Genomic DNA, 18,953 nt, shown 5'->3' with positions numbered 1-18,953 from the left:
TTGCTCTTCCATAATTTTTCATTTATTTGTTGAATAATAACAACTTGCAACAAATGTTAACCTTGGATAAACTGACTTTGGTTTTAGAGGAATACCCTTCTTTGATCTGATACCATAATAAAACAATCAAAATAAACATCTCATCATCAGTGTTTTTATTATGAAGATGTATTTGCTTGTTTAGTACAACTAACACGCTGTGTCAGACATGCTTTCCCATCTCAACTGGCATGTTGGAGGCAGGGGAGTAGTATTACTTCAGTTCCTTTGTGTTGCTTCTTCCAAAGGGCAATGCTTCCTGGATTAATTTCATCTTCCCACCTTCTCTTGTACTGTGATCATTAAAAAGTACTTTCCAGTGAGAAACTACTAACAACTACTGTAGGTCCAAAAAAAACTTCACCCCAAATACTATTCCAACTAGTAGGTGAGAAGTCAGAAATGCTATAGTGTCAATTAGACAAAATTATTTGCAAAAATACATACCATTCATATTTTCAAAAGCCTCCCATAATATTTGATGGCAGTGAGTTTACTGCATTCATCACAAGCTTTTTGTTTAGAAATTTCTTATTTACATGCAAATAGTCTGCCTTGCTACATCTTTAGCTGTTTCATCTGATGTACAGAATTATCTCTGTAGATTAGTATAATGTCTATGATTGGTTGCAGAAACATCTAATAACTGGAATTCTATGCTGGTGTCTTTTTAAAAAGCTAGAAAACCAGTACTGAGTAATTAGCAAATAAACTATTATCTATATAAAGCAGAACAGCAGCTTTAGCCAGAGATTCCCAAATGGAGTATTTTGGATGTGGTTCTGCAAAGATCTGCTAAAGAGCACAGAAGTGGCTATTTCAAGCCCTGACAGGAAAAGCAGTAGAAATGAAGGTTACTTTCTATTGTGCAGAGATCAGTATAATGAAAGGTGGTTAAATATTGCAAATAATTTGTTATTTGTTTCATTATTCTGAGCTACTTGTTTCTTATGAAGAATGTCAGAATTCTGAGGAGAAAAAATGGAGACAACTGTAGAAGTAGAAAATTTTATGTTTCAGACATTAGGAATAGTCTGGGTTTGCATGTAACTGGAATATTTGGGTTTTTTCAGACGTATCTTATGTATGTAATGGGGGGAAAGGTTTATCTTGATTTCCCTGAATTTCTTCACATGGAGATGGGGGCAATGTCACTAAAACAGATGTATGAAAAGAGGAAATATTGTCTGAAAATATGTTGAGTAAGCAGGACACTACAATACGCTGCCACCTAAATGGCTTTTAAGATGAGCAGGACTCCTAAATGTAACTGAACTTATCCTTCATTAACTTCTTCAGTTTTCTTCTTTTCAAGTTCCATTCCAATGCTGAGACAGAGAATGGGAAGAAGGATTTATTGTCAAATTACATTACCTGATAGTTTATTATAGCTATCTCATTTTTTTAAAAGTCTAAAATGTACTTCTAGATGCATTGTAATTTTAACTCTGCTTGCTTGGTTAAAGTAATCCACACAGATTATTGATACTAGTTAGCTCTATAATAATAGTATCCTAGAGGGAGGGCTTGCAAAATTAAGGAAAATAGTTAACAAAGTGTTCTGTTATTCTTACAGATTTTTACACTAGCACAGCATATTAAAGGTTGAGACCCATGAAACCCCAACTCTAAAATAAACCAAATAAATTACCTTGTGGGAATGCGATCTTAGTATGATTAGTTAAAAAACAAACAGAAGTCAAAACAAGCACACATATCCCCCGCCAACATAAAAATTTCCTAAAATCTCTAACATGAATATCTAACAACTGTTTAATCTTGTCTCTAACCAAACAACCATTATGCCTTTATCCAGCTGAGTTCCTTTGATTCATACCTTGACTTGCAGAGGAGTTGAGATTCAGAGTTTTACTGAGGTGCTGGAGAATTAAAAAAAGAAAAAAAAAAAATTTGAAGATATCATCTGATATTAAAGGATGTTAATTTTAAATTGAGACTTGGTGCAGAAGGTGAAATATAGAAGCTTTATAGTAGTTGCCTTTATTTGATGATTCCAAAGAGATTTAATGTTCCTAAAGCAAGTGTCAGAAGATGATAATATTAAGCTTTGAGCCATGTCTGTGCTGTACAGTATAGCATGAACAGACACACTTGAGTTAGCCATTCAGCTGCAACTAGCGTTGTCTTAATAAGCCGCTGCCTAGATTAGCCAGACATTTCAGAGTTCTTAGTCTGAGTTCATCACCATACTAATGCAGCTAAATCGCTTGCTGCCAAGACCCTGATGAGGATGTTGATGCTCAGCACTGCAAGGTGCACTGTGCACACGTTCCTGATTTAGCACTGAGTAAAATATTGAACTCTGGGCTGTGTAGAAACACCTTCAGGTTTGTTGTGCTGAAGATGGATCTCCACCAATGGCTGTTATGCAGGTTACTTTCCCAGCTTTTTCTGGGTTTGAGGTGCATTTAAAGTGGTGCTACATAGGTTCATATTGACAAATAGATACATGATTAGCAGCTTTACCAAAAATATTTAGTCAGTATTTCTTACTGTGTTATAAGCATGTGACTTTTTTTTTTCCTGGCCCTTTTTACAAGCAAAATTATCAATGTTTGAAAAATGTTTGTGATGTTGCATGCATCATCTTTTACATATGTCTAATGGCCAGTGACTTAATTTCAAACTTTCAATTGCAGAGTATGGCACAAAGGATAATAAAATTATCCACAATGCAGTGTCTATAGATAGACATCCATTCCAGTGCTAAGTATCTTCTCTAGAAATACTAAGTTAGAAGTGTAATGATTGTCTGCCTTTAGACCAGTGTCACCTGGCAAGTAACCTAATTCTATCATAACAGTTTAGAATGAAGAACACAATCTTGCTGGTGTGTGTAATTAGCAGACACTTTTATATAGCACCAAAGAAGTCAGGGTTAGATAAAAGAGAACTATGATTTATTTTTTCTTTTTAGCTGTTACTTTCTTCATTGCAGTATTAGTGTTATCCATAAAATTAATCTGATTACCTCTGACATCCAGTCTGCACTCTATTTCAGCTTCACCACACTCATTAACAGCTTTACAGGTGTAACAGCCCCCATCGAATGGAGTGGGTTTCCGGATCTCCAGGGTCAACACACCCTGTTTACTGAACATGCGGTATTTGGCATCCCCAGAGAGATCCATTTTGTTTTTGTACCAGAATATCTTTGGCTGAAGAACACAAAAGAAGAATTTTAAAATACAAGATAGAAAATAGAAGACTTACGGCTGATCTTACAGCTTTAATTTAGCCATCACAGGTTTATGAATTACGAAGGCTATATATTACACAGCAGTGTTAATAATTTTTCAAGGAACCTCTCCTCATTCAGTACAAACTCATGAAACTGATAACTCAAAGATTCAGTATTTTCTTTAATTCTCCAATAGCACGTAAAGAATAGGTCTGTAACCTATTTTATCACAATTTTTTAAAAAACCCTACGAACTGGCTACAAATTCATTCCTTCAGGAGTTATTTAATTGTGCTTATTAAAATATTTTTGAATGCTTAAAGTATCTCACAGAAGAGGAATTAAACTGCACAGATGATTAGAGCAGAAGTGTCATAAAGGTCTGTGGATGTTGAGTGGGCAACTTGGGATGCCAAGGTTTAGGCTGGGAAATGATTTTCCAAACCATTTAGCGTATCTTTAGCAACTTCAGCAATTTCAAAACAAAGTTCTTGTTGGCTTCAGCTGAGCGATAAAGTGGTTGGCTCTGTACCAATTCAAGCCATTGTGTTTTGTTTCTGGTACCTGAAAATGTGCCTTTAATTTTTATAAATGAAATTTTGAAAATGAAAAATCTAATATAAAGCAAACAGCTTTTGTTTATTTCAAGCTTGTTAGTACATATAGTGAAGAAATAGGTTGTAAAGAGTAGAAGAACAAGCTCTGCTTTCATCTGTTTTTCTTTCAGAATTGACGTCTTCTGTTTCTTCACCCATAAAAAGATAAGACTGTTGCATTGAAATCTACTGAATCAGTTGTCTTTGATCTGTGATACACAATTCAGTGCATCCCAGTTGCCATGCTTAATTTCCTTTAAAGATATCAATTGGATTTTTTTCTGCCTCAAAATATTTAGCTTCTTTTCTATAGCCTCTTCATCTTTCTTGGTAGAAAGTGATTTTATTTCATCATTGCTACCAGGTCAGGAATATTGGCTCTGCTTGAAGTGGTAACTTTTTCATGTCATATATGATCATATCTGAGGTATGCTTGATAATCTGTAGTTATTCAGAACTGGAAAGCTCTATCAACATAAGCTACTCTCAGTGAAAAAGACCTGTTGCAGAGTTCTGCAGTAGGTACAGAAACTTTTTGTTAAGGTTAATTTGGGCAATGCAAGTACAGAAAAGTATCTGGAAAAGCTGCTTTAAGAGTATGAGGTGTACTGAAGGATGAGGACTATTTGTATCCTTCAGGCTAATGTGGAAGCTAGCATGCTCACATTCAAAAACCTGTGACTACTATATGTAACAGCTGTAAAATACAAAGATTTTCTTAGAATCATCTTAAAACCATGGAAGCTGAATTAAGTGGATACAGATGCACAGAAAGGTCAGTTAACTAAGAGGGAATATCATTACTAGCACTATCATTTCATAATGAATCTAAGCTGAGGCAGCTACTGGAAGATGGATTTTGCCAACAGTTGCTGGAATTCCTTCTATAATGTTCTTTTGCAGCTATTTGCGTGGGTATGCTTCCTTTCTGTATTTGAATTTTGTCTGGAGCTCCTTCTTCATCCAGTAAACTGCAACAAAGTATTGCATTAAGACGATTTTTTAAAATTAATTTGAGCAATTATCTTACATGTTTTGCTGTGTAGCTATTAGATCCTTGTGTAGGCATGAGGAAGGGAGAGGAACTGGAAATAAGCAGGCAGAAGAGGAAGGGAAAAGGGTACTGCATTTTTTGTGATTGTACTAATTTAAATTTATGACAAGATTATGTCATAATATGGTAAATTCCTTCACTGCAGAGAAAAACCTATTTCCCTTTTTTGAGAAATCTAAATTTAGCTCTTAGCTGATACAGTTTTTACTGCTTGTTCCTGACTAACAATAAAGTACATCTTTTTGTACTTTTTGAAGAGACTTCAACAAATATATTTAGACTGAGAAAATATTCCTGTGAAATTAAAAAAAACAACCCCAAAACATCACACACAACAGCAGGTCTTATTCTTGTTAATTTTGCAAAATAACTCAGACTCTCAAGAAATTATGTGGATATATCGACTTAACAGAACAATTTGTGTTCCTATGTATCATCTAGATTAATGGAACAGTATATTACATTAGCTGCTGTTTTCTTGAAAGACTGAAGGGAACAAAATATACATTGTGAGAAGATGCTTGTTGTTGTTGTTGTTTACCTTCGTCAGTGAGTAGATTTTATGTACACATGGTACATTTTCAATGGCATGGTGTTACCATAAGCAATGACTGTCCTTTCCTCTGTCTCCTTTACTGTATTGCCCCACTGGTTCTGTGCACAACCAGATAAAAGCTTGTACCATGCATTCTAGTTAAGCATCAATTAGCAGTGAGGTGGGAGATAATTGGGTGACCTTTACTTTTTCTTAATATATGTTATGCTCCAGCCACACTGAAATGGCATGAATTCTAAGGCAGCATCTTGGCTTGTTGAGACATTATCAATGACAGTTGATGTAACCTGTACCTTGGGGATTCCTCTTACAGCACAGCTGAGTGTGGTGTTGTATCCTCCAATCACAGAACGGTTTACTAAAGGGTGAGTGAATTTAGGAGGTTCGGAGAAGTCATGTTCTTTATAACTAGGTGGCTTATAAGTGGTGCCTGCAATTCAAAGAAACAAAATAGTAAGGACTGTGTTTTCAATTCTGTTGACTTGTGTACAGTCTAGTTGTCATTTAATTTGCCTGTCTGATTTAGAGAAACTTCAAAGCTATGGCATTTACAATAAATCTTTAAATTCACTTCACTCTAAAACACATCTCATGTTTCATGCTTTAGTTGAAGTAAAAGGTCCTGGCAATCATGGCCTTTCAGCTTCTGTTAAAAATACGAAAGCCATTTGTCTGCAGGGAAAGTCTTCACCACAGACATTTAAACTTTTAATCCCGGAATGTAAATATAACCCCCGAGTTGTATTATTTTCTTAAAATAATATAGTTTAGAAAGACTGTGTGATTAAATATTTTTTAACAGATGTTCATGTTAGTACAGGAGATCTACTTAGATAAGGGCTGTTGATGCTAAAACAGTTTATAAGTGCTAGTTACTAAGTAATTAAAATATCTCTAGTGGCGCATCTAGTAATATTGCATTTTCCATTTGCCAATGTATTACTTCTGGTACTTAGTGGCTTTTGTGATCTTTGTTTTGAAGAATATGTTACCTGTTTTTTGGATATAGGCAGGTTTTTTGGTGGTTGCAGCAGTTTCACTCAATCCACACAAATTTTCACTGAAGATTCGAAAAAAATACTCATTTCCCATAATCAGGTCTGACACTACACAGTTTGTGCGACGATAGTGATCAAAAACAGTATACCATTCCTGTAACAAGACTATACTGTTTAGAAAGATGCTATGAGAGGTCACACATGGTGCTAGTTTTGGTATGGAGAGATCCTTCTTGCTACAAGGAAAAGACAGGTAGACAGGTATTTAAAACTAGCCTGAGAAATGAATATTATGTTGCTTCCCGTGAAGATCAGCTGATCTATTTTCTTATTTTTATTTTATGGCTGATGTGATAGATGTATGAATACTTGCATTTTGAGAAAAAGAAACTCTTTACATTTTACCCTTACTCATACTTGGGGAACCTGATACAGGATATGTCCCCAGGACTTGACTACTTGATGGGGACTTCCATGAGAAAGACGTATTCCAGTTTGACTGGCCTACATACTTCTCCCTAGTATTCCCAGCATCTGAGTTCAAGTCTAACTCTTCCTTCCTCCCCTTCAATTTTCCCCTGCATTTATGAAAAATGTAATTCCAAATAAAAATATAATTCTACTTTGAGTCACCACTAAAGATGGGACAGGCTTGGTCTTTCTCTTTACATTGTCTACCAGGCATTTTCTACAGTTCTATACTTTTGGTTCTTTTTAGATTCTGTTCTTCAATGTTTAACTGCCTCTGATATGCCATAGGACAACTTGGACGCACAACTGAGAGTCATGAATGCAGCTGTTTAGCTCAAGTCTCTGTGTTCCTGAAGCAGGTAGTAGTTTAAACACCATACAAAGTCACTGATTCAGTGCAATTTCTTACCATTGTCTTTTTGTCTGCTTTCTGGACTGTGTAGCCCACAATCTGTGCATTGCCATCATCCTGTGGAGGTACCCACTCCAGGGCTGCATTAAATCCCCAAACGTCTACAAGCTTTATATTCTGAGGAGGACCAGGCTTGTCTGCAGAGGAGACATGAAAAAAAACCCTTAGCTTTTAGTTCAAGATCTGAGAGCTTTGTAATTTCCTCCCATGCAGGGAAAAAAATAGAACTTCATAGCAATCTATAACTGTTCCATAGCAATACACTTCATGTATGTGAAGTTGAAACTGTAAACAGGAAAGTTGGGAAACTTTCAAATACCCTCTTAATACTCTGAGAGGCCTGAAACCTACTGAGAAATAGACAACATAGCAAAATTAGTAACACAGGAACCAGACAAACTCTTCCTAAGAAGTGTGTGTTGTTTGGATGGGTGGGTGTGATGAACTCTCTTATTACATTTATTACTTGCTTGGTAGCCTTGGTGCAATTTCTCAGACATTTAGGTACACTGAGAGTAATATAAACAACAAAGGCAACTGGGTATATATTCCTCTCAGCTAAGGAAGGCCTACCACTTGGTAATATACCTGACTCTTTTTCCTGTTGTCTCAGTGCCTGTTGGCTTGCCCACTAGTGACATTTCTCTGTAATAACTAGAAAAAGAACAAACTTGCAAAGAGGTACAGAAGTCTATGTCCTTTTTAAGATACCTGGAAATATAGAGAAGAATATATATTATAAAATTATATTAACTTTCATTTTTCCTTCTTTTAAGGATCATTAGTATTTATCAATGTTGTTTAGTCAAGTGCTGTAACATTTAAATTTGATTTATTAAGTAATATTCCCGTCTGTTTTAACTTGAAGATGCTAGTTCCCCTTTTTGATATGTTAGATTGTTGCTCACAGTTACAGGGCCTGTTGGGGAGATGATCATTAGGCCTGGGTAGATGGTCTTGTGACTAAGTGAAGGATGGTTCAGGATCATTCCAGACAGCCAAATGGGAATGGTCTCCCCTTTTTGTAGCTAAGCTGGAAAAATGAAGAAAATATTATCTGATGGATGTAGGTTTGAGATGAGCAAAGCACAAAGGAATGTAATTTATAGATTGCTTATCACTGAATTCCTTAAAGAAGGATATGCAAAGCAGTAATAAACCAGCCTTGACTGTTATTGGGGGAACTGTGACTTCCTATGTCAAAGCATAACGTGCTAATTCTCTTTTCATGGGCATACTTTGGAATCAAAGACTCCTTTATAATTAACTTTTAATCCTTTTTGTCCTCCTTCAAATTGCTAAACACTGGAGACAACTAGAACACTGTATGAAGTTTGATAAGGAATATGGAATGCATTGCTCTCATTCCATTTATCGTCCTCTTCCTTCCTCTCTTACACTAACATTTCAGAGAAAAAGCTGCCATCTTCTGTGTTTCTCAACAGCTACCAACTTCAAGTAAAGCCTTATTTCTTTTTCTTCCCTGTTTCTGAAGTAGGGAATGGTAATGCATCGTCAGATGAACAACATTGCTTATGAAGATGTGGAAATGTATTTGTTGTTTTTTTGAATCACAACTTAAAAGAAAAAATCTATATATATTTCTAGATGCATATCTTCATTATACAGAAATCAATTAATCTCTCTGAGTTAAGGAGAAGAATTTTGGTTACCACATATGAATACCTGTGTGGGTATAGAAGCTGCAATAGTGTCAGTAGGCAAAGCTCTACAATCCCTGAATAAATGTATTATAATCTAGTGGTAGACAGATGTTGTGATGTTTAGCAATTTGTTAATTATTTTCAGTTCTACCTACTGTTATTACCCTCCACAGTATCTGTCTAGTTTTACAAGTATTTTTCCTGTGTGCTTACCTACAGGTACATCTACGCAAGAGTTGTTTTTTGTTTTAAAGGGATACTTAGACAATACTTTGTCAAAAACTGGGGAGATCTTGGTGATGGTGGTTGGTTTAAATACTATAGGAAGAGATTGATAAATGGAAGAAAAATACAGTCAGGTGCAAAAAAAGAAAAAAACCCCACTTTTAGTGAAGGCCTTACTGGACAGACAGATTTTGAACCCGGTGCCTTATTGCTCCTAGTTACCTAAAAGCAATCATCTGGGAAGCCCCCTTCAAAACTCAAAGCAATGGGATGGCAGGTCATTCATTAATTCAGTAATAGAATTGGAATAGATTAGACTTCAGGAATGTGTGTGTATATATATTTAAGACATTCTTATGTATCTGTTTATGTACATAGATATAGATATGATTTTGGTGGGGAACAATTTCAGAGTATGACTTCATTAACAGAAGAACACTTTAAGCCTTAACCTGCTATTAGATTAATGTGATAACTCAATGATGTATTAAATAATTCCTTTTTAATTTTTAATAAATTATTACATCTACCCATGGTGGTTTAGATGGAATGAAGAAAAAGAGTGTACTGAAAGCCTCCATACTTGTAAGGCTTTCTAAAGGAAAAACTTACAAAAAGTAGAGATGGATAAATTTGATAAATGGATTTTTATATTCTTGATCTTTGTGGTTTGATGGGATAATGCAACCTGCAAGAATATATGTTCAATATTCCTTCGTAGAATTGTAGAACATTCCTTTCTCGGTACTAACCAGTACATCTCTAGCTGGTGAACAGAGGATGGTAAAAGTTAATCCTAGTGATGCATCTGTAGCAAATTATTTTCCTCTGTAGGACACTGTGTTAGAGTGGGAGTTTATATTCTGGGGAAATATTCTGTTACCCTCAGCACAAGCACATCTGAGGATTTTTGCATATTACTGAATTTTACAGAATGGAAGAAGAGATAAAGTGTGAATTATCTTTCAAAAAGCAATGATAATTTACATTTTCAAACAATAAATAATGAGAACAATAAATAAATTCAGTTTAAAAAAATTAAAAATATGGAACTGAGGTTTGATTTGATGAATAGAAGGCATAATGGAAGGCACCAATTATTGATTCATTGGGGGGGGGGGAAGTTGAAGGAACCATATTTTTCAGAGGTTGGGGATATTTTCATTATCTAAGACCTTTCTTTAAGTATTTGAATCCATATTTTGTAGGTCTCGAGTAAACTGCAGCAATTGTTTTGGCAATAAGGGCAGGTGATGGCAGTAATAGAAGTGTTTCCTCCTGTTTGGAACTGACAGGTGATTCATCATAGAGGCAGAGCGTTTGGTTACTTACATTCTTGCCTTACTCCAAAAAAAAGATGAGGGCTGAAGCTACAAGCATTACTCTATCAAGTAGATGTTTGCCAGGGGAAGCTAACTGATGAACAGACACCTCAAAAGATCACTGGTTGATTTATTATATCTCTGAAAGCTGGCTTGGCTTTTCAACATGATGTTCTACAGAACCCAAAGCATTACTAGTAGTATAGAAAGAGTCCCTGAATCACCCATAATTTCTTTCCTGGCAAGAGAATATAAAATCTGGAGACCAAAAAGTGCTGTTGACAGAATTGAAAAGAAGTAGTTCTGATGAAAAAGTGACAGAATCAAGAATCAAAGTAGACACCTTGGTTGCCAAAGTATTTGTGTATGTTACAAGCCTTTTCTCTTCTTGGCCAGGAATTAAATGAAATTTGTTTATTCCTTTTCATTTGAGCAAGGTGCCCAAGAAGTAGAAGGTTTAATGCCTGTCCTCCAATTCTGACATGTATTAATCTGTGTGATAAGAGTAGTTGCTCTTTTCAACCATTCATTTTCTATATGAAATAACTCTTTGACAGTGGTACATGTATGTGTTTTTATGCCTTTCTACACTAGCAAACAATGGGTGGAAGCTGTAAGAGCAATGTGCTAGAATCTAGAGTCACTAACCAGTTTCAGAAAGGTATTTTGGTGTGTAGGCTGAACCACTCCCCTTTACCCTTGGGATTACTTTATTTTAGCTGCCATTTACTTATTTTGCTGTTGCAGAACTGCAGCCATCCTCTTGAGGCAAAGCAGCTGATGGTATTAAGACATATTTGCTCCAATTTGTTACACCTTTCTTGTTTGCAGTTGCACCACTGCATACCCATTCTTCCAACATTATTTTATAAAACTTCAAGCAGAATACAGTCAGCATTATATCTTTAATTCCAAAGTATTAGGGGTTATGTTTAAATACTCTTTTTGTGCCAAGATACATATTCTAAAAGTATCTTGATACACTGGAGGAAATTTGGGATGGCAGTGTGAAAGTGTGAGGAACGAGAAATAAAAACAATTATCAAGAATGTTACGTAGAGCTGGAATGAGGAGAAGTAGAAGATCTCTGGCTGAACATTAATAAAATCTGACTAGGCAAGATCCCAGAACATATCTCACAGAATCCCAAGGGAAGTTACTGAAACTTTGGCAATGCATTCCTTTAAAATGACACTAGAAAAGAGACTAGAAATTGTGTAATAGAGAATAAGCCTCTACTAAGCCTCAGGCTAACTAGACACTCTCAACACTGAATAAGGCATTAAATGTGAATTTTCCAAATTCACAGGACTCTATCTTGTCATTTCTAATTCTCAGAACAGTAGAGGTATATTAGCGCGAAGATTTTATCTTCACTGTCCTTATCTGCCGAAGAAACCAAATAAGAGTATATCCATTCCAGGATTCATATTTCCTTCCTTGAGAACAATATGGCTATTCCCAAGAACACCAGAACTCTCACTCTCTGAGAGTGGTAGAAAGAACGGTGATAAAGATGATCAAAAATATGGAATGACATCTTTTTGAAAAGAAAGAGTCTAAAACTTGAGCAAGTTTAACTGAGGAGAGTATGACTGAAGGCTATAAAATCATGAGTAGCATGGAAAAGGTGAATAAATGATTATTCATGTTTTTTTCTGATACAAAACTGTATGGGCATCAAATGAGATTATCAGGAGAGAGACTCAAAACAAAGCAAATAAGTAGTTGTGCATGCACTTAAACTGAAATTCCTTACAAAAGTATATTTGCATTCCGAAACTAGACCTGGATTAAAAAACTGGTTAAAATCATGCAATAAAAAAATCCCTCAAGAGCTATGGGACACACAGATAATCCCTCTCCCTCTGAAAGTCTCTAGTGCACAGATCATTTCAAATTGGGAAAATATACTAGGGAAATAAAGTGACGTGCTAGCCCTGCTCTGAACTTTGTCCTAGTCATCTGCCATCAACCATTGTCAGAGAAGGGATTCTGAGGTAGTTGGATCTTTGGATTGCCTCAGCATGGCCACTATGTTGTTTGGTATGATATGCTTAAAATTTTGATGTTGTCAGGTTCTTACCTATGATTTGTATTTTTATTGTGACTTTATCAGTCATGTTTTCTATCTGAAGAGTGACTTCATATGCTCCTGAGTGATGAAGCTCTGCCTTTCTGATGAAAAGGATTGTGTCTGCGTTGCTGTTCCGAATTCCCACATCTTTGGAGTCTAGAGTTTGACCATCTTTCATCCAAATGATTTTGGGTCTTGGTTTACCCTGAAGAGAAAAAAATGGAATTATTTTTTTTTTTTAGGCTCTAATAGATTTCCATTCTTCTGTTTTTTAGTCTAGAAACCCTAATTTAATGCACAGAGTTGAGATGATAAACTGTCTAAATACTTTATAATTTCTGTTTTCTTGCGGTCAAGTATTTGCTCACATCTGTGTGGTTTAGTGGCACCATGCCCTGTGAGGATACCATTTAATTATATTTAGAGAAGAGACTGAAATTGTATTGAGAACAAATCCAGAAAAAATATGCCTGTGCTGGTCTGGTACTTTTCCCCAGGCATCTGCAAAGCCTACAGTTGATCTGGCTTGAGCTGATCATTAAGTAACAGAAGTCTTTAATATCTGAGGAGTTTATTAACTTTTTCTACCCTTCTCCTCCCTTTCTTAAAACATTTGATTCCTGATCCCCAGGCATTTTTAAGATCTTTTGAAAAATTGTGATAGTCTTGAAGTTTTGGGATGTGAAACTTGCTGTATAATTCTTTCTGCATTGCAAAAATTGTTTTGGTGACTGTCAACCTAAGCAGTCAGTGTTGCTACACCCATGGAAGATGACGTTGTGGAATCAGTAAGATATCTATGGCTTACATCACTGTCACTCAGCTATTTCCAGGAAAATTGGTAGATAATATTTAGTTCTTCAAAAGTTGCTTGACTGCTACTTCCACAGTACAGCTCCAAACCAAGAAAACAGAAAAGGGCCATATCATATTTATTAGCTGTTTTTGTAGTCAGTCTAGAAGAAAATAACTCAGTGGGGTTTTTTAAGTTTCTGCCAGATTAGCATGGTGAAACAACGCAGTGCAGGGCTAGAGTAGCTCAAATGAGTGGGGAGGGAAAGTGGGACGGTCCAAGCCAGCAGTCAGGTCTGCTTAGGCTGCCCTGGAACTGAAGTCTAAGGCACTAAAATTGGGACACATACTGCCCTCCGCCTCTAGTAAACAGCAGAGAAAGCACCTATAGAGGGCTCCTCAGTTCATGGGGTATCTAGAACATACTCTGTAAGACTGTATCTTTTTCCTTAGGCTACAAAGGGAGATTAGGATGCTCAGACTCTTGGTTTAGGTGCCTAAATGTGGGCAGAATGAAAATAAATCCGTGCTTTGCTACACCTTTGTTTCAGGTTTGTCTGGTATTTGCTCAGAAAGTCTGTGCAGTGTCATTTTATTTTTCTGTGGTATTAGAAAAAGACTTTTTTTTATAAGAGTCAGGTCAAGGTCTGTCCAAAATTATACTTAAAGGACTTCTAAAACACCTAGAAATTGCTGTTCTTTAATATATGCTCATTTCTCTGGCATTTAAGTCATCAGATGTAATTGAATTTACATCAGAGCTGATAATAACCCTTGAATGAGCAATGTTTTTGGATCTTCCATTTTCCTCATCTGGTAACTGATTTTCTTATTGCTTTCTGCCAAGGAGTATAGTCACCTCAAGCCTGTAGCTCTGAAATATTAGATACAAGATGATTTTGCCCAGTTCTAGTGTACCTTTACCCTGGTCTCATTTCATAGAACCCTTACAAAAATCTATTAGAGGCTTCCCTTCTTTATCTGGAAGGTATAGTAGAAATTCTTGAACAAGTAAAAGAATGTGGTTTGGGTGTTTGTTCCCCCCCCCCATGTCTGATAATTGGTGAACTTGACAAGAATTGACTGTATTTTACTTTGCACATATGTGTATATTTCAAAATATGAGAATTCTGCTTGAAAATTTTGGCTAGGGGAATTCTTTCAAAATAAAACCAATCTACTTAAAATGGTATAATTATACGGAAATTTTATTTAAATTTCTAATTTGTCAAGACAAATACTTTGGCTAGGTTTTCAGACTGATTACAAGTTTTAATAGTTTTTCATGGATTGAGTAATGAGCTGAATCAAGGATCTGGCCCCAGATATGGGCCATGCAAAAATGGGCATGAGAAACCATAGCATTATCTTTATCATAGGAAATACCTTGACTATAAATCAAGCTTTGCTATTGCTGGTGTTCTGCTGTGGTTGATCAGATATGTTCACTCACAGCACCTCTTCTCTTGAGGTGTCATGAGTGCCAGTGAAAGATTGCAAGTGATCAAAGTGTTGGTTTTAATATACTCATATTTATAGACTGTGAAGATTGAAGATCATTAACAGATAGAAAGCATGTTCCTAATGCGTATCCCAGAGGATTGGATTGCTGCAGTGTGTAATAGGTAATCCGAGAGAGAACAGTGAGTGACAGAGTGGGTAAACAGCGCACCAGAGAAACTTCAGGGACTTTACTGCCAGGGAAGAACAAATTTAAATGCTTTTAGATGTTTATATTCACACATATATGATGGGCAAGAAGACTGCTCAGTAATACTGTGAATTTTATGAATAATATCTCTTCAATCATGTGTCAATGTAGTTAATTGTGAAACAAGAATGTGTTGATTCCCTTCCTTTCAGCAGAATGTCCCACCTGCTTAATGCACTCAACAGAAAAAGGGTTAGTAATAGTCTTGTACTTGTTCTTTTCTGTACATTTTAATCTAAAGATTTGAATAGATTTGCAAATAGTATTTAGCCCAGGATACCTCGACAAGGTATTTAATAGAATTTCAGTGTTAAATGACACAGTAGTGACCACAGACATCACTGGCAGGGTTGCACAGAAACTGTAAATAGTAGAAGACGCCGTCTTACACTTCAGTTAGATAATATTCTGCCTGCTTGTGTTCCGTAGCTCGGTGTTCACAGTAATTCCAGTATCTATGTATTTTTCTCCTATATACTTTTTGTAATTTGAATATTGCAGTCATGTCTACTTAAAGTCTTTTTCCTCAGTAGAAATGATCAGTATTTTAAACTTCTTCAAAGTGTAAAGTGAAATGTTCTTTATGCTTTGCTTTTTTTTTCTAAAGACTCTCAGTTTTGCATATTCTAAACAGCTTTTGCAGTATTAAGAATTGTAGCTGTAGCTGCAATTCAACACTATTACAAATTGAATTCACTCAAAAAATACCTCTTGAATTAAAATACTCTGGTTTTGTTCTCAGGCTAAAACTTGGTTTTGTGAAAACTGATGAAAGGGTGAAATACCAAAACTTCAGTTAGAGTCCCTACTGAGAAAAAGTCAGGGAAGACTTGGTCTTTATCTGTTTTCTTTGGCAAGAGCTGAATGATCTGCCAGGATAAGTGAAGCTCTGGATTACCTGCTACGTGTGCTTTCTCTGGCCTGGGGAACTGAGGACATGTCACCTAGGGGAGTAGGGCAAGGAACTGGCAAATCTCTGGGGATACTGCAATGAGGCTGCTCTGAGCAAAAGAGGTGGGTTGTGCTACGAAAATGGTGATGTAGGGGACATAAGACACAAATCTAGAAAATGTTGAACTTTATCAGTTCCTCTGCTTGTGGGATAGCTTGTCAAGTTTGTGCAAATTTTCTTCAACTCAGGCATAAAAGCAGCAAAAATATCTCTTAAATTTTTTTTTTAAAGACTTACATAACTCAGAAATATCAGATGTAAAATCTTGAATTTTGCATGTGTCTAGACCTCAGTGAAGGGTCCATTTTAGCAATTTTGGAGATAAGAAACATGAAAAAAAAAAAGCATGTGATTATGTCAGAGTAGTGCAAGCATGCAATTCAAGGCAGTTACTCCATGTATTGGTTTGCAACTGTTTACTGATTAGATACATCTTTCTGAAAAAGCAACTTTTCATGTAACCCAGTAACCATAGGGCAAAAGACACATATATTTTATTTTACACAGATTTTTGCTCTTATATAGATTTTTGTTTTCTTTGTTGGTACTCCCCAAACAAAACAATATAGGTAATGTGTGCATATGTGTCATATATGTCTCCCTTGCTGGAAAAATGTTTTGAATATCTCCAGCATCTTTTATATGAGAATTTCAAAACTCTTCACAAATAACAGTGATTACATTTTCATAACTGTCAACGCTGGACAGCAGAGAAATTTTAGTTTCCTCAAATTATAAATGAGGACTAGATTAAATGATATATCTATTATTACTGAGACTATCTCTGTTAGAGCCAGATTCTGCAATTTACAATTTCTTTTACGTTTCGCTCAGAAAACTTTTTCCTTTCACACACTGGTTCTTGCACTGTATTGATATTATAGCCTTGTGTCTGAAAAAATGCCTGTGGTGTGTTACAAATAATCATTACAGTTGCTCATACAGCTGTAGAAAATGCAAAGACAGGCTAACTGGTTAGTCAGTTTGTGTGTATATTCTAGAAACTTTGTGCATGCATAGCATCATGTGCAGTTAAATGCACGCACTCTTGATAATCCTTGGCATGCTCTGTTTTTTACACCTTAAGCTCATGTACAGTAATATGCAAGCTATTCTTTGTATACACACAGTTTCTATATAGCTCCAACTGTGATATTCTGCTTATGTACCAACTCTAATTTTTGTGGTCAGCCTTTCAGAAATGAACATACACACTTTTGGCAAAGAAGTTGCCCTGTAACATCATGTACCTTGGCTCCAGAAGAGCAGTTAGTTGAATTCTTATGCTTTTGTGTACTTCTCTCTTTAAGATGCATCCTATGGTCAGTAAGCAAGAACAGGCTTGCAGTTACTTACAGCACTTACTTTTTCTTCTTCCCCAAAAGGAGGGAAGAAACTCTTACTGTAAATAAATTGTGACTGAAAGAAGAGTGATATTTTTTTTTTTTTCCCCCTTTCTTTAATGTTTGAGAGGGTTTTTTGAATCATCAGCCATACTTTATGTAATACTGCTTAAGCAGTGAAGCAATGGGAACTTGCATAAGGGAAACTACTTGTGGTAAGTAATGATAAATAACTATGACAAAACAGAAACTGATACATACCTGAAAAGGGATCACAATATTGATTGTCTCACCCACTTTCTTCACCAGAGTCTGTCTGAGATGGCGTGGCAACCAGATTTTGGGACGCTCTGTAGTTAAGCATTAGTACATTAAATACAAAGCTTTTGATAATTTGAAATATTACTTATAGCAGAAATAAGACAAAACACCAAAGAGGAGAGGCTTGGATACTTGTAAGCATAAGAAAATTGCGCAAACACTGTTTATACAGTTATGGAGTAGTTAATTCTCTATGTACTTTCAAATGTATTTGACTACTAGATACAAATTTAGTAGCAGATCTCAGTTATATATTTACAGCTGAGCAGGTTTCAATGACAGCAGAATTTGTGAAACTGTCACATCTGATATGTCAGATTTGGGTGACTTCTGCTGAGTAGGAGTCTTCTATGAGGACTTTGTTTCTTTGGAGACCTTTATCAGTTCAGTAGAAGGGATGGGACAAAGGGTGTACTAGAGTAAAAGAGGGATTATAGACTATGTTTAATTTATTGCTATATCGATATTGCAGCTCCTTGTAGATTGCCATTTGGAGATATTTATGGACTTACTCAGAAAGTAGAGCAATCAATGGATTTCCTTTATGTTTTCACAATCATTCAGTTATAGCTTTTTCTTTGAGGTGGAAGGAGTGGAGTCTCATTGTAGCTCAGTTCTCACTAACAAAAAGAGGAGCTTAGTGCATGTTTTTTCATCTAGTCCCTGCTTTCCTCTACCTCACTGGAAAGCTGTGTTCTCCATGTGCTCCTTATTCTTTGCCAAGTCATTTACAGAAAGAATTTCTTAGTGTACAGTTGGAGTATCTGTCTTCATGTCCATTTGGTTTTGAGATGCATTACAACTTCATTTCATTTACACTGAGTCATTCTACTGTCAGTGAGACTCTGGCAGACTCTTCGTGTGAGTCAAGGCTGAGGAATCCACAATTAGCAACTCTTAGTATCTTTTGGACTCCAGTCAAATGAATTATAATCTACTGCTGTTGGGTGATACACAGGGTGTTAATTAATAACCTAGGACAATCAAGTACAGATAACTGCTTTTATTTAAAGAGATCTCTTGCTGTAGCCAATGCGGTCATTTGCAGTAATATAACAGCTTTTCTAGCGGAGAGCTAAATATTTAAAAATGTCTTGTAAATGCTGACAGTGCCCTTACAAGAGGTGAAATATCCATATTTTGAAACTAAAAAGTAGGATTTTGTTTTAAGAGTTGTGCTTTAGAAATATAAGACCTGGACAGTATAGTAATGTTCTC

The 18,953-nt window shown here is 35.9% G+C and overlaps 1 protein-coding gene across 1 annotated transcript in view; it reads right to left on the bottom strand.

Annotated features, from left to right (window-relative positions):
- The window catches only part of MYBPC3 (myosin binding protein C3), a 64,285-nt gene continuing 45,332 nt past the window's right edge, over positions 1 to 18,953 (bottom strand). The window contains exons 27-34 of the mRNA XM_074823986.1: positions 17,676 to 17,764; positions 12,626 to 12,821; positions 7,326 to 7,465; positions 6,440 to 6,599; positions 5,741 to 5,877; positions 3,032 to 3,218; positions 1,877 to 1,919; positions 1 to 1,367 (exon numbers count right to left, since the gene is read on the bottom strand). Coding sequence (XP_074680087.1) covers positions 1,909 to 1,919; positions 3,032 to 3,218; positions 5,741 to 5,877; positions 6,440 to 6,599; positions 7,326 to 7,465; positions 12,626 to 12,821; positions 17,676 to 17,764 — 920 coding nt within the window. The 3' untranslated portion in view covers positions 1 to 1,367; positions 1,877 to 1,908. The remainder of the gene's footprint in view (positions 1,368 to 1,876; positions 1,920 to 3,031; positions 3,219 to 5,740; positions 5,878 to 6,439; positions 6,600 to 7,325; positions 7,466 to 12,625; positions 12,822 to 17,675; positions 17,765 to 18,953) is intronic.

Source organism: Strix aluco, chromosome 4 (assembly GCF_031877795.1).
Source record: "Strix aluco isolate bStrAlu1 chromosome 4, bStrAlu1.hap1, whole genome shotgun sequence".
Lineage (NCBI taxonomy): Eukaryota > Metazoa > Chordata > Aves > Strigiformes > Strigidae > Strix > Strix aluco.
Note: the sequence above shows the minus strand (reverse complement) of the source record. Positions and strands in the feature narration are given on the sequence as shown.